This window comes from Fukomys damarensis, unplaced genomic scaffold, assembly GCF_012274545.1.
Source record: "Fukomys damarensis isolate Sample0158 unplaced genomic scaffold, DMR_v1.0_HiC HiC_scaffold_37, whole genome shotgun sequence".
NCBI lineage: Eukaryota > Metazoa > Chordata > Mammalia > Rodentia > Bathyergidae > Fukomys > Fukomys damarensis.
Genome location: NW_022900949.1, coordinates 65,355,198 through 65,369,858, shown reverse-complemented (window position 1 = coordinate 65,369,858; position 14,661 = coordinate 65,355,198). Strand labels below are relative to the sequence as shown.

The 14,661-nt window shown below is 36.6% G+C and overlaps 1 protein-coding gene across 1 annotated transcript; it reads left to right on the top strand.

Moving 5' to 3' along the window:
• The first annotated feature begins 6 nt into the window (after nt 1–6).
• Nucleotides 7–1,428, top strand: Rap2b (RAP2B, member of RAS oncogene family). Its single transcript, XM_010625341.3, has one exon. It carries the CDS (start codon nt 10–12, stop codon nt 559–561), a length of 552 nt encoding a protein of 183 aa, XP_010623643.1. The 5' UTR covers nt 7–9; the 3' UTR covers nt 562–1,428.
• The last annotated feature ends 13,233 nt before the right edge of the window (nt 1,429–14,661 follow it).

Below are 14,661 nucleotides of genomic sequence, written 5' to 3'. Positions count from 1 at the left end.
GACGGAGCCATGAGAGAGTACAAAGTGGTGGTGCTGGGCTCGGGCGGCGTGGGCAAGTCCGCGCTCACTGTGCAGTTCGTGACGGGCTCCTTCATCGAGAAGTACGACCCGACCATCGAGGACTTCTACCGCAAGGAGATCGAGGTGGACTCCTCGCCGTCGGTGCTGGAGATCCTGGACACGGCGGGCACCGAGCAGTTCGCGTCCATGCGGGACCTGTACATCAAGAACGGCCAGGGCTTCATCCTCGTCTACAGCCTGGTCAACCAGCAGAGCTTCCAGGACATCAAGCCCATGCGGGACCAGATCATCCGCGTGAAGCGGTACGAGCGCGTGCCCATGATCCTGGTGGGGAACAAGGTGGACCTGGAGGGCGAGCGCGAGGTCTCCTACGGCGAGGGCAAGGCCCTGGCCGAGGAGTGGAGCTGCCCCTTCATGGAGACGTCGGCCAAAAACAAAGCCTCGGTGGATGAGCTGTTCGCCGAGATCGTGCGGCAGATGAACTACGCGGCGCAGCCCAACGGCGACGAGGGCTGCTGCTCGGCCTGCGTGATCCTCTGAGGCGTCCGCGGCTGCCGGGCGCTGGCCGGGCTCTGTGCACAAAAGCCAAACTCATCCGACTCTAAATGTGATTTCTGTTCATGCTTTGAGGTTGGAGACGACTTTGCATTGGTCGGGGTGTCCCGGGAGCCCTACTGGCTTCCGTGGCCAGCATCCCCTGCCATCTTCGTTGTCCGAAGGGGTTGTCCGGTCCTGACCATCTGAGACCCTGGTAGAAATGTGACTCTTTGCAACATGTACGTTTTTCATTGATTTTTGGTTGACGCATATTTCCCCGTTTAAGTAGCCGTTAGGGCGTTGTATTGGCAGCTTGACACCCGGCAAGCAAAAGTTTCAGCTTGGAAAAAATGGGGGTTGGGAGGTGGGGGAAGGGGAAGGGAAGGTGGAAAGGGGAAATCCCCCCTCCGTCTTTTGTTGTCAACAACTGTTTTCTATTTCCAAGTTTTAAATACATGGAAGGAAGTACGGGAAAAGCATATGAAGGAGCAGGAGGAGAGGAAGAAACTTTTGTTGTTTTTCTTTATTTTCCAGGAATAGCTGGAAATTAAAATCGGGTTCCTTTTCTACCAGCTTGGAAGGGCCACCCTGTGACTGATTGCGATTCTGAGGATGTCTATGCAAAGTTGGATTCTTGTTACAGTGTATCCAATCTGAAGTATTGCACATCTGAACTGGGACTGATAACACTGAGGCCAATACAGTGTGGGATGCCAGAAAGTATCTGCTGATATTTGTGGAAAAAAAAAATCTATTTTGTTTACCTACTGTATCAAAAGGGAGTCTGGGGGAGAATGGTAGTATTTTTTTTTATCAGCTGTGAAAAAAAATGTTACAGATCTGCACATTTTTTGTGTGTGTACTATTGTGTGTGTGTGTGTTTTTTTAAGTTTAGTTTTCTTTTTCTTTTGGTTGGTAGTAGCCTATTTTTTAAAGACTAGCTGTTAAAAACACAATACAAAGACTTTGTACATGTGATTCAGGGCCCCCAGCACCCCTGTGTCTGCAGAGTGCCTTCAAAACTCAGCTGTTCCAGCCGGTGCCAACCTGTGACCTCCCACCATATCCCAGAATCTGCTATTCCCCAAACCACTTCCCAGTTTCCTTTCTGTAATCTTCCTGAAGAGCCAGGACAATAGGGCCTGTTGTTTAGTGAATTTCTTTATCATTTTCAGCATTTTGAAGTGTCCATGTCTTGCAACCCCCCCCACCCTTTGGCCTTTGTTCAAATTTCAGGTATTTAGTTCCCCTTTTATATTACTTTTTAAATGTTTTCATTATTTCTCAAAGGGTATTATTCCTCCAGATGCAAAGAGCAAAATTTCACCATTGTGATGTATCAAGAGAATTCTGACTGTAATTCTTCATTCCACTCGTTTAATCACTGTCTCATTTTAAGACTTTTAATACAAACGTCATTTTAAAAGAAACAACCTTAGAACTATTGTTTGTGTTTCTGCATTTCATATTCAGTAGTTTATAGTATCAGTAGTAGTGGTACAATGGCTGAGGTGGATAGGGGCAAGTGAATGATGTCCTCAGAGAGTTGTCGAATTTTGAAGACATATCTCAGTGACAAGTTGGGTGATATTTCCAACTTCTTAAATAGAAAATCCTCAATGTCTAGGAAGCCCTGGGCATGGCTATAAAGTCTGACTACAAGATGAAAAGTATATTTTTATTATGTTCTGCTGACTTGGAGCAATGTATTCCACTGTAAGTAGGAAAAGGAAGAAAACTTCTAATACTGCCTTAGATCTGGAACAGTAACCATCCATCTGGCACCTTTGGTTTTTGAGTTGTTGTGTACGTCACATATCAATCTAAAGTATGTTTGGGAAGCATAGTTTATAAATCTGAAACTTTGTATTTTGCAGTGTACCTATATGAGTTATAGACAATATCCTAACCACTTCAAGGTTTTCATTTGGAAACTGTTAGATTACTAAAAAAAAAAAAAAAAGCGAAGACACTACACTCCTTGCTGTCATTACACTGCTGTTTGGACCATATTTGACCTTATAACTTTTCTTTGTAACAGTAGGAGGCAGTGTGAGCTTTTCTATTTATTTTTCTTTAAAATGTATTTAGTCAATGCAGAGTAAGAAAAATCTGTGTGTGTGTGTGTGTGTGTGTGTGTGTGTGAGTGTGTTTGCAGTACTGGAGACTGAACCCAAGGCCTTCACGCTGAGCTACATCCCCATCTGATTTTTTGTTTTGTTTTTTTAATTTTTCAGTTTGAGACAGGGGCTCACTAAATTCCTAAGTTGCTCAGCTGGGCTGGAACTTGGGATCCTCCTGCCTCAGCCTTCTTGAGTTGTGTGTACATATATTAAGAGTACTTGATATATCTTAGGTTTATGAAATGTAACTGAAGTCTGACAAAGGGATTTATTCCCTTCTCAAAGCCAAAAGAATTTACAGGTCAGAGAGTTTCTTTAAGCTGCATTAACATATCTTGCCTTAAACTGTTTCTCCCCAGGAGGCATTTTAGTATTTCAGTGTGAGGATGACCAGTTTGGCCTGTAATGGTCCTAGTGCCATTTTTTTTCCACTCTGAATTCACACTTAAACATAATTGGAAGGCAATATCATAAATATTCTAAGTAGAGAAACGGAGAGAAATTTCTCAAATGTATGCCTTTGCAAAGATTTATTCTGGCATTTGCCTAAATTTAGTGGCTTAAGTAGATCTAAAATGTTAAATTCTGACGATGTCCCAAGTACCATCTGAAGGATTTCTTTGAAAACGTATTTGTTCACTTACTTTTTAAGATGTGGGAACCTTTTGACAAAAATGCTCCAAAGTATACAGCTAATTTAAGAAATGTATATACTCCTGACAGGAAACATTTGAAAATGGAAAACTGGAAATGAAATAGATTTCTGGGTGCATTAATCACCTCCATATAGTATTTAGTCACTTGCATGACTAAATTCTTCGTAGGTGTAGGATGGCAAAGCAGGTTTTAATATGCCTTTACAAAGTACTGTAACAATTGTTTTTCTGCTTCTCAATTACAGCAGTTTTGTGTGTGCCTGGAGCAAGAAAATAGTAGTTCCAAAATCTGAGGTCTTTCTGCATCAATTTCTTAACCAAATTGAAATTTAAAGACATTCCTTTTACTTAAGAAAGAATATTTTTGAAAATGCGTCAGTTGATTTGGCTAGAAGAAGCCTTCTGGTATTATGGTGAGGAGGGATGAGAGCATTTGTTTCAGTGAAGAAGCTGGGCTGAGTTAAGAGTGTTAAAGGATACGGTCCATGAAGGAGGAGTTTGTTGTCAAGCAATCACCTGTCAAGACAAATTGGGTGGGAAAGAGCCTTTTAGGGAGCAAAACCTGGCTGTTAAACTTGACCCCTGCTGTTTTTTAACACCCTTTTCTTTTGGCCCATGCCAGTTAATCCAGGTTTTGTGTCATTTCAAAGGATTGTTTTTTCCTCCTTCTGTGGTAGCCTCAGAAAAGTTAAGGTATCATTTCAAGTCCGAGACTTTATCTTTGGGAGTTGCTTCATCTGTTTGAACTGTGGTTTTGTGGCAGTACTGCCTTTTGAATGATATCCTGGTATTTGTCACAGAGAGGATGGGAAAGTGAGAAAAGACCGTATGTAGTAACTGGCCTTGGGAAATAGATGCAAACTGTCTGCATCTGAACTGTCAAAAAGCGTAAGAGTTATTTTTTTACAACAGCCAGTATAAAGCTCTACATTGTAAATGTGAAAGAAACCAAAACTTAATGTGGAAATTACCACTGTTAGTTAATATGATATCAAACATTTGTCACAGTGTGCTTAATTAGGAAAAGCCTGCTAATATAAATTTTGTCTATGAAAATGCAAATTTTTAAATACTAACAGGTGCTATTCTTGATTATGGCATTTTATTTAGACAGCTGGAATCATTGAATGTATTTAGTTGAACAGGGCGCTCATGGTAGATGAGATGATCAATCTAATCATAGTAGGATTTTGATGACTTGAGAAGGCTTTAGGCATCGTTCAGAGGTTCTAAAACTTGGCCACATATCACAGTCACCTGAATTTCAAAACACATGTTGCTGGGCCCTCCTCTGGTTTCTTAGGCATTGGATCTAGGATCGAATCTCATAATTTCCATTTCTAGAAATATTTCAGGTGATGGTGCTGTTGTTGGCCTAGGGAACATGCTGAGAACCAATGATTTGGTCCAAACTTCCAAATGACTGTACCTAGAGCTACCTTGGTGTTTGGAGACACAGACTGAAAGCCCATGTATACATTGCAGAGTGCTCTCTGTACTGTCGTAAAATAATCTATAAGGGGCTGTGAGGTAGTTAAGTGGTAGGGCACTTGTCTAGTATGAGTGCGGCTCTGGGTTTACTTTTTTTAAAAAACCTTCATAGAAATTTACAGCTAAGAGGACATAATCAATTGCATTAAAACTGTTGAACTGTGGTTTATGAAATAATGTAGACATTGCAGGTAATTTTTGATCATTTGCACATTATGATGTGAACAATTTGTGGTTTCAGTGTTAATTCAGAGTTGGCTTGAAAGGAAGAAATAAATAGAAGCATAGCGTTATTGGTCAGAACCAACATACCATCCCCAATCCTTGAAAACAAAACTTTTGAAAATAACATCTTTGACAAAAGGGAATACTTTAAACTATTTGTCTAATCCTTGAACTTAAAAATGCAGTGTTTCAATTTTTCATGAAAATAAATTGTGTTAGAAAATTTAAATTATCAGGTCGTGTATATTAAGCACATATGTGTGTCTTAGATTTCCAGGCACAAGTTAATTCATTCTCATATAGTTCTGTTATAATCTATTCTTGGAAAAATGTGTACCTCAAAACTGTACCATACTCTTTATGTTGTTATTCATGGAAATTTCTATAATTCTATTAACAGATCTGGGTTTTGATAGTATGTTGGGAGCTTCCAAAATTTTAGTGAGTTGAAAACTAATAATAGTGGAATTGCTCATTTCAAATTTCTTATTTACAATTCCAAGAGTTGAGTACAAGTTCATAGGCTGAAGGAGTAATAGCTAACTTTTAGAAGTTAGAAAGTTTGAATAAGGAGAAAGGACTTTACTCAGATCTTATTCATTTTTAATATTTTTTGCATTTGGATTATTTGCTTGCCTTTCAATAGTTATAATAATAATAGAAGCTGAATAATTATTGAGTGTGGTAGGTTTTTGTCTCCTCTACCACTGATTGCTTTAAGATGCACATAAAATGAAATGATTGTGTTTTTATTTTTTTAATTTAGTTCGCCCATCTGGTAAAAGAACATTCTTATATATGTTGCTCTAAGTTTAAATTCTACTTTAAAAGTTAAACTGCTCTAAGTTTAAATCTTACTTTAAAAGTTGCAACCATTTATGACTGATAGTTTGATATCTATGACAGTGTTAGAGGGCTCCATAGTGGAAAAGCTACTGCCAATAACAGTGTGATGAAACACTTGACTTTGTTATATTTTTATCTTGGCTTTCATTTTATGGTTATTCTATGATTAATTTGGATCACTGCTACTTGACTTTGTTAAGCTGTTAAACATTTAAGGTTATATTTATTTGGGGATAATATATTTTGAAAGTGTCCTGTATTATGAACGCATTTACCATGTCTAAGACAATCAGACTTATTTTATAGTTCATTCTAATACTGGTTAACATTTATTAGAACTGAACTATTTTACTTAAAGAGAAGAAAATAATAAAGGGATGACAAGTTCTGAAGCCTTAATTAGTGAAATTATTTGTCTTGAGAAACAAATAGCTAACTGGAATAGAGAGGAAAACCAAAATGGCCTTATTGCTTTTGGAGTTTTGAGTGTTCATCTGCTTGGTAAATTGGAGAGAAGACCCGTTCGATTAACTAAACTTACTCTTTTTAACATGAATTTTGCAAGATTATGTAAGACTAAGTTTATCAGAGTTTTGAAAATGTGTGGCTGGCTTATTTGTGGTAATTGTGAAAAATTGCAAGAGCAGCCACAAAACCTTTTTTAAACAGAAAAAATATATATTGATGCATTGAGAATACAGGTGTCAACCCAAAGCCCTGAGATTGTTCCTTTTTTATGAAGAATGTGATTGCAGTGGAAGTTGGCAAATGTAGCTGAAATTGATTAGTTATTTGACAAACATTTCCTGAGCACATACTACTGTCTGTGATGTGAAGACTAATTGCAAGTATTAACTGAATGCAAGTATTTTAATGCTTAAAGAGCAACAAACTATGCTTTTGATTTTACTATTAGCTGCAAGAATAACATTAAATAATAACAGCATACAGAAAAGCACATTTGCATGTGACATCAATTATAATGCTGTAGGTCTGTCTGGCAGGTGATAGAGTAGATAAATTGTTGAAAATTGGATCTTTTCTTAGCCATGTGGATATTGCAAATAAAAATCAGTCCCATGAAGTTTAAGCAACCCATAATTGTTTTGTTTTATGTGGCACTGTATAATAAGACTATTGCCAGTTCATTTCTTGAGCATTTCCAACTTCCTTTCTGAGATTAGGTAAAATTGAACACCTAGGAAATCATTTTGCAGTCCTGTGTTCGTGTCAAAGGGAAGAAGGCAAAATGGAGAAAAGGGCCTTATGAAATTTATTTATTGTCTTTAAAATGTGGAACTAAAAGGAAAAGACAATTTAGGTTACATTCTCAAAGGAAGAAATAATGATTTGCATAACATCTTTTGCAGCTCCTTGTGTACAGAAAATTCAACGTAGGGTATTCCTTTTTTGTGTGTGCAGGGGATCGAACTGGGCTCCTTGTGCTTGCGAGGCAGGCGGGGAAACCACTGAGCTAAATCTCCGGTCTGAAGGTGTTCCGTTTGAAAGATATTCTTTTGCAAAAAATAAATGTGCCAAAGAATTAAGCTGACATGTTAAGTCTGCTGGGCTAATAGCTATTTTATATGAAAGCTCTTATTCTTAAGACTTTTGTACTTTTACTAGAAGAAGCAACTAGCTCAGATAAAGAGATGCGAAGTTATAAGTAAGAAGTAAAAATAATGGCAATTATTGTAAAATCATGTGAATTGAAGGGTCTTGTGATTATTAACTGCCTGCAGTTTACAAAATAATTTCCAGTGATTGTTTTGTGTAGATTTTCTCATGAATTGAACAACATATTTAAATACGGAAAGCTGTAGAATTACAGAAGTAAGTGAATAGTTCAGATAAGGGTTTTTGTTTATTTTCTAAAAATCTTGAATGCTATAGGACCATTTATGAAATGCAAATTTATTACAGTTTTGTATACCTCCAGTAAGGTTTTCAGTATTTTATGTGCTGTCTGACCATTTGTAAAAAGATTTTAAAATCTAGTTTTAGTCATGAACTCAGAATATTTTACTATTAATATTGTACTTATACATGATACTAAAGTACAATATACAGCATAAAATATAATACTTTCTCTTTAGAGGCTAACATATTGAATTAGATCTCATTCAAGAAAAAAGCCTCTGTAGAGATCTGTATTTAGCATAATTATAATAAAATATATTAAAATATATTTATATGAAAATATGTTCTAGATAGTTTTAAATTTAGGTAATAGACTTACAATATTTCCAAATTTAATTTCAACATTCATTACCCACTAAAAAAAAACTTGAAGTTGGAGTTCTCTCATTTTGGTGCAGTTATTTTTAGCTTCACTGTCATATGAACTGTTATTTTTCTTTTTGTGTATTATTTCATCCACATTTAGTTTGTGCTAATTATTTTCTCAGTCACCAATGTAATCCACATTAATTGGTTAACAAAAATTTCAGAACTGCTTAACAGATGGCTATATAAATGTGACTTTATGTAATCAAGTAAAGAAATATTTTCAAACTATATTTGAGGTCCAAATTGAGACAGTTCCAATAAGAGAAGATTGTCCATAAACACTTTTTTTTTTTTCCAGTTTGGGCATAATCTTTGTGTTTCTTTTAAAAAACTGATAAATGAAGTTTTGAAGTTTTAAAAAAGTGAATTAGATTGTAGAGATGTTTTTGTTGAAATATTTAGAACTCAGCCATTTCTTCTTTCTCATTACTCCTGTGTGGGTTGAGGTTAAAAAAAAGAAAAGAAAAGAAAGAAAAAAAAAGAAATAACACTTTTTTTTTTGTTTTGTTTTTGGTCGTGGTACTAGAGATTGAACCCAAGACCTTCATGATCTTTTTAAAAAATTTTTGTCTTTATTTTGAGAAAGGGTCTTGGTCTCTCTAAGTTGTCCAGGCTGTGCTTAAATTTGTAATCCTTCTGCCTCAGTTTCCCAGAGTGTTGGGATGACAGATGTTGCCGCTATGCAGCTAACATCCTCTTTGAGAGAATATTATATTATGAAAGGCAGAGTGAAGACCTAAAAAGCAAAACAGATTTCCTATGTTCTTGTACAGTCCAACTTTTGTTTTGTTATTGAGGAAGCATAAATACTGGCAGGGGTAATGAAAAATGTTTTTTTTAATGATATTAATAGTGTTCATTCAGCAAGTGGTCTTCGTATTGTTGCTAAGGCATAAGAATGTCAAGGAGAATTAATTGCAGGTTGGGATGAAATTATTATTCAGCCCACACCCCAGCCCTATGTTCCTCTAATTGTAGAGGAATTCTTTGTGTTAAAGTTGGGATCACTGTGACTTAAGCTTTCTGAGGCCCAGGGCTACTGCTGGCCAGAGTGTTAGAGACCTTATGCAGTTGTAAAATGCAAGTCAACTCTGGACTTCTTGGCCTAGGTGCTACGAAGAGGTGAGGCTGGAGGATCCTTTGTTGTGGGGCTGTCCTGTGCACTTTAGGATGATCAGTGGCAACCCTGGTCTCTGCCCTCTAAATGGCAGAAGCACTCTCTCCACCTCAGTTGTAACAATCCAAAGCATTGGCACCCCTTGCTCCTAGCGGCAAAATAGCCACTGCTCTAAACCAGACCTGGGGGGATGGGAGAGACAAACTAGAGGAGAAGAAGACTGAACCTAGAGTGAACTAGGAGCAGTTAAAACTTTCTTCACACCAGTGCATTGGAGTGAATGGTTTTCTTTTAACATACCAATACTTTCTTGTGTTTTAGTCAGTGTCATTTTGATCAATTCATCAAATGTTCCCCAGAGAGAAATACACAGCATTGCTGTTGATGAGGGGTTTTGCTTACCTGGAAAGAAGGGGGTTCAAAAGCAAAGTGTGTTCTCGTTGCTGTGATGGCCCAAGAGAACCTCGCTGCAGAGTGATCACTAGGTGAATGTAGAACCGCGAGAAGAGCCGGAGAAGGGAATTCAAGGGCAGTTGTGTTGCAGCTTTGTTTTGGGCCTCCCTAAGTCTTCAGTGGGTGACAGCTGGAAGGTTTTCATCCTTTACATAGCTTCCCGCAGTTCACCTGCTAGTTTTTCCAGCTGAATCCAGGGCCCTAATGCAGCTGACCTCGTTACTTTAGGATAGAAAGGAAGCCCTGGGTGCCTCCTCTTCCCTTCTATTTTCACTCTTAAAATCCGGTCCTTTCTTACTTCTTTCTTCCCTTCCTTTTTCTTTTCTTTCCTTCTTTTTTCTTAGCTACAGATGACTAATTTTGTTCGGGTTGGACTGCTGTTGCTTGACTGCACGCACCTACCTGTGCCCAAGGTCCTTAGCCAGGCATGAGCAACCTGGCAGCAGAGGCGGGGGTGCCTGGTGCCCGCAGAGTAATGAGGCGCCTCTGGGAGCTCGCAGCATCTGCTTAGCACATATGCTGTAGCTGCAAGCCCTGGAATTCAGCAGTAGGTCGCTTGTCAGCAAGTTCATTAATATGGCACTAACTTAATAACCATGAATCTTTAATTTACTCAGAACCCGACATGATTGTTTGGGTCCTCACATTTGAAATGAAATAGGTATTTAAACACCTATGCGAGAGACCCATTAACACTTTAAGCAGTCAGACTATTAAGCACCTTACTTGTTGGTACAATTATGGTTTTACGTTTCACAGAGTGTACACATTTGGACATTAAACATTCTTAGTACACAGGGAGTATCACAGTTTTGTGCATGAACAAGAGCAATCTTCAAGCCCATCAGAAGCTTCTACTTAGCCCAAAGGATCTCTGTAAGGAGACTGAGAGAAAATATAAAAATCCTTTATGACAAAAGCAGAACACTAGTAAAAGGAAGTGATTTGAGTAGCTGTGACATTGCTACTCAAATGTAAGAATAATCATGTGTTGGAATGGATGATGTTGGTAATAATATTTTATTTTCTCCATAGTATGTTTGCATTAAATTGAAATTGGAAATATTATATTTAATTGGATATTTGATCACAGTTAAGATTGAGAAAACAAATTTGTTATATCTAAATTTCCTGTTTTTCTTTTACTGTTTTCCTCTCATGATCATCGGTGATGTTTCAAAACTTTGTTTTCTTGCTAATTAAAAAAACCTATGACAAGGGAAATATTCAGTTATGAGTCACCTTATCCCGTACCAAGAAAATATATATATTCATACATTTAAATAAAGTAGACAGGACATTTTGCAATGTCATTATTTGCTTTTATATTTTATAGCATGGAAATAATTTTAAGTGGAGCCTTTTCAGTGGAAACGAAAGTCACTCTTTGAAAAATTACCATTTGATATATATGTATATTTTTTTTCAGTACTGGGGTTCAAACTCAGGACCTTGCCCTTTCCAGGTAGGCATGGTTCCATTAAATCCCAGGCCCTTGATTACTATTTTTAAAATGGTAATTAACTGATCATGATTAATATTTTATTTAAAAATGCCACCTATTTTCCTGTCCTATTTTCCTGTGTAAATTTTCTTTACTCAAGAGACTAGCACTTTTTGAATGGAAAAAAAGCATATATATTAATTACCAAAACATTATAGTTTAGATTTATCCTGGTGGTACTGATTTAGGCAAAACACATATCCTTTTAATTACAGTAATAGAATTTGTGTTACCCTATAGGGAAGCATCAAAAGCACTTGCATAGTGGGACGGTAGAGACATTTTATTATTAACAATTTTGAATAATAAAGTATATAATACAACAGAAATAAAATAGTGGACCTCCTAGAAAAATACTTTTGCTCAGTCATTGCACATGCAGTTTTTTTAAATTATGTGATGAAAATCACTTATAGTTAAAAAATGCCATACAATGAGAATTGCCAATTTTCACATATTAAAAAAATTTTCAACTATATAAATATCTTCTTTTATTATTTTTCAAGACTGGCCTACTTAGATCATTGAAAACATTGTCCTTTCTTTTTCTGCCAGAAAATGAGTGGACTTTATTGCCTGCAATGAATTCCAAATGTAGTTTAAAGCAGTACATATCCGAGCTTAAATAGATTACAGAAACTTGATATTTACATTTTTTAGTATCAATGCAAGCTTTGTATAGAGTCTAGTTTCATAGAGAAGTAGAACAGTTTATCAAAAATACTCAAATGGATATAGTTAAGAAAGTCAGTGAACTTTATGATTATTGTTGATATTAGTGTCGCTGAAATATAATTGCCTTATTTAAATTTGTTAAACATATTTTCTTGTCTATTGTTTGTGTATATTTCAGAGCAAACATCAACTTAGTGTGTAGTTTGTTGTCTTAAAAAAATTCAACCTTCAGCATATTTTTCTCTTGGTAATTTTTTTTTTTTTTTTTTTTTTTTTTTTTTTTTTTTTTTTTTTTTTTTTTTTTTTGTACTGGAGATGGAACTCAGGACTTGCAAGGCAGGCAGCAGCACCACCAAGCTAAATCCCCAGCCCCTCTTGGTAATGTTTTTATAGCATAGTTTGCCTGAAGAGTTAAAGCTTTTGTCCCAAATACTAAGTTGTGGTTTTCATAGCAACCATTATTTATTCTTTTATATAACTTACTGCTTCCTGCCATTGTAATATATGCAAATATGTCTCTAATTAAATTTTAATCTTTTCTTACATAAAGTGTGTGGTTTCCAGGGAGAAAAAGTAGATGATGGTGGATAGCAGTGGGGTGTTTGTACAATCTCTAGATTGAGAGTAATAGAAATATTTACTTAGGATTTTACTTATACTTATTATTTTCAAATCAGGAAAAATTATGTTAGCATGGACATTTAAATTCATGATGGATAGTGTGTATGGTTGAATTTTCTTGACTGATAAGACATTACAGGTTCTCAATAATTTTTATTATATATTTTCCTCCTAGGTGAGATCTCTCACACCCTTTTATTCCCAGTGCCCAGAACTGTGGCCAGTGCAAATTTCAATGAGTATTAGTTGAATTAATTAATAAATAGTTATAAAGGAGAAAGAAATAATTTTTGCTGCAACACTGAAATGCTAGGTCACAATTACTAAAAAATTTGGATTATTTCAAAGTTTTGCATCAACTTCAGGCAAACAATATTGAAGAATGAAAAGCTTTGGGAAGTTTTTTTTTTTTTTAGTTCCTCAATTCTGAAAACCTATAGTTTGGAATGGCAGTGTTAATTTAATGGAATTTAAATTTTCTCTAAGGTTGTTGAAAGCAAGGTTGAAATGTTTTCAGAACTTTTGGAGAAATTAGTATATGGTCTCATAAACCTGTGCCTTCCTGTGCATTGGTTTTCCAAATGCAGTTATGCCTTAGTATGCCTTGAAAAGGCTGAAAATAAAAACTACATCATATTTATTGCATAGGTAAGAATTTTTCTAACAGACTCACCTTTGAATCATTTGAAAACAAATGCATTATAAAGCAAATCACTGTTAGCTAACCGTTCAAATTTATGGTACAAACACATTGAAATTTTTTATATGCCTACTGAGCTGTGCTTTGTAGCTTTGGCTCTCAAGGTGGGACCTCGGGACCAATAACATCAGCAACACCTTTTAAAGTATGCAGATTCTCAGGTGTCACCTAATACCTATAATCTGTGCCTTCTGAGTGCTTTCATTCAGATTCGAGTTTGAGAACCACTACTGTACAAGGCCTGAGGAAGAAGAGTTATGGATGGTGTCTACTTTGTAAAGGAGGTAAAGGCATATACACAAATGACAAAACAGGCTAACAATAGTATAAGAGTGATAAGATGCCAGAAGGTGATGGATACAGGATGATGAGAATGTGAGGGAAAGTGAAGTTCTTTAATTCATTTTATTTATTTGTTTATTTTATTTATTTGTTTATTTTTGGTATCGGGGATCGAATTCAGGTCCTTTCGTTTAGTGAATCAGGCAGTGGTAAGTTCTTAATGTAAACCGGGTCCCAGTCCAAGGCAGGACGGTCTTTAAAGGACATTTCCTTTCCTTATATCACTGGGCTGCAGGCTATGCCAGCCAGGAATGCTATATGCTTCATTTTGGAACTAGATGGTAAGTGGACACGTATCAGATGGATTATACACAATGCCATCGTGCTATGCCGGATTGCTTTAAATGCCTTTGTAGTATGGCAGATTGCTTTAGATATGGGACCTAACAAATGCTTATAAATGTATTATACATTGACATCTTTGTTTCTTTACTTAACTGTAAAGTTCTTTTGGGCCCCTCCTCCCGGGCATGTTGTCTCTCAGGTCCCCTTATCTAACTACCTGTGTAATACTAGGACAAGTAAGCAAGCTCATAAATACTTATAGCTAGATTACTGAGTGCATTAGTCCCCAAACCTGAGAGTGCATCAGAATTACTTGGCCAGCTTATTAAAGCACATACTGTTGAATCACACCTGAAGAATTTCTGATTCAGTAAGAGCATGTGGAGCCTGGGGAGTAGCATTTCTGATAAATTCCCAGGAGAGTTGGAGAGTCCGTCTGAGATTCACTCACGATGAAAATTTCAAGTTAAAGATGATAGTACTAATACCCAGAAATGTGATTTTCCCAACAAAGTTATGGCTTGGTTGGAAATAATACGCACTCAGTTCTCAGTTCAGCATAACCTCCACTGCAGTCTGCCTTTGTGATACCCTGAAAAGAGGATCCCTCCTTGATCTCACAGTAGTTCTTATACCTACGAGAGTGAGGAATTAGTAACTTGATGGCATTTTATCTCGCTGTTGTTTATGTTATATTTAACTTCTTATTGCAAAATCAACCATATTCCTGGCATTTACAATGCAGTAGTGAACCTCTAAGCTACCTGTTTTGTGTC

Excerpts from the sequence above, each read along its gene's own strand:
- Rap2b (XM_010625341.3), top strand. The coding sequence starts at position 10 with ATGAGAGAGTACAAAGTGGTGGTGCTGGGCTCGGGCGGCGTGGGCAAG.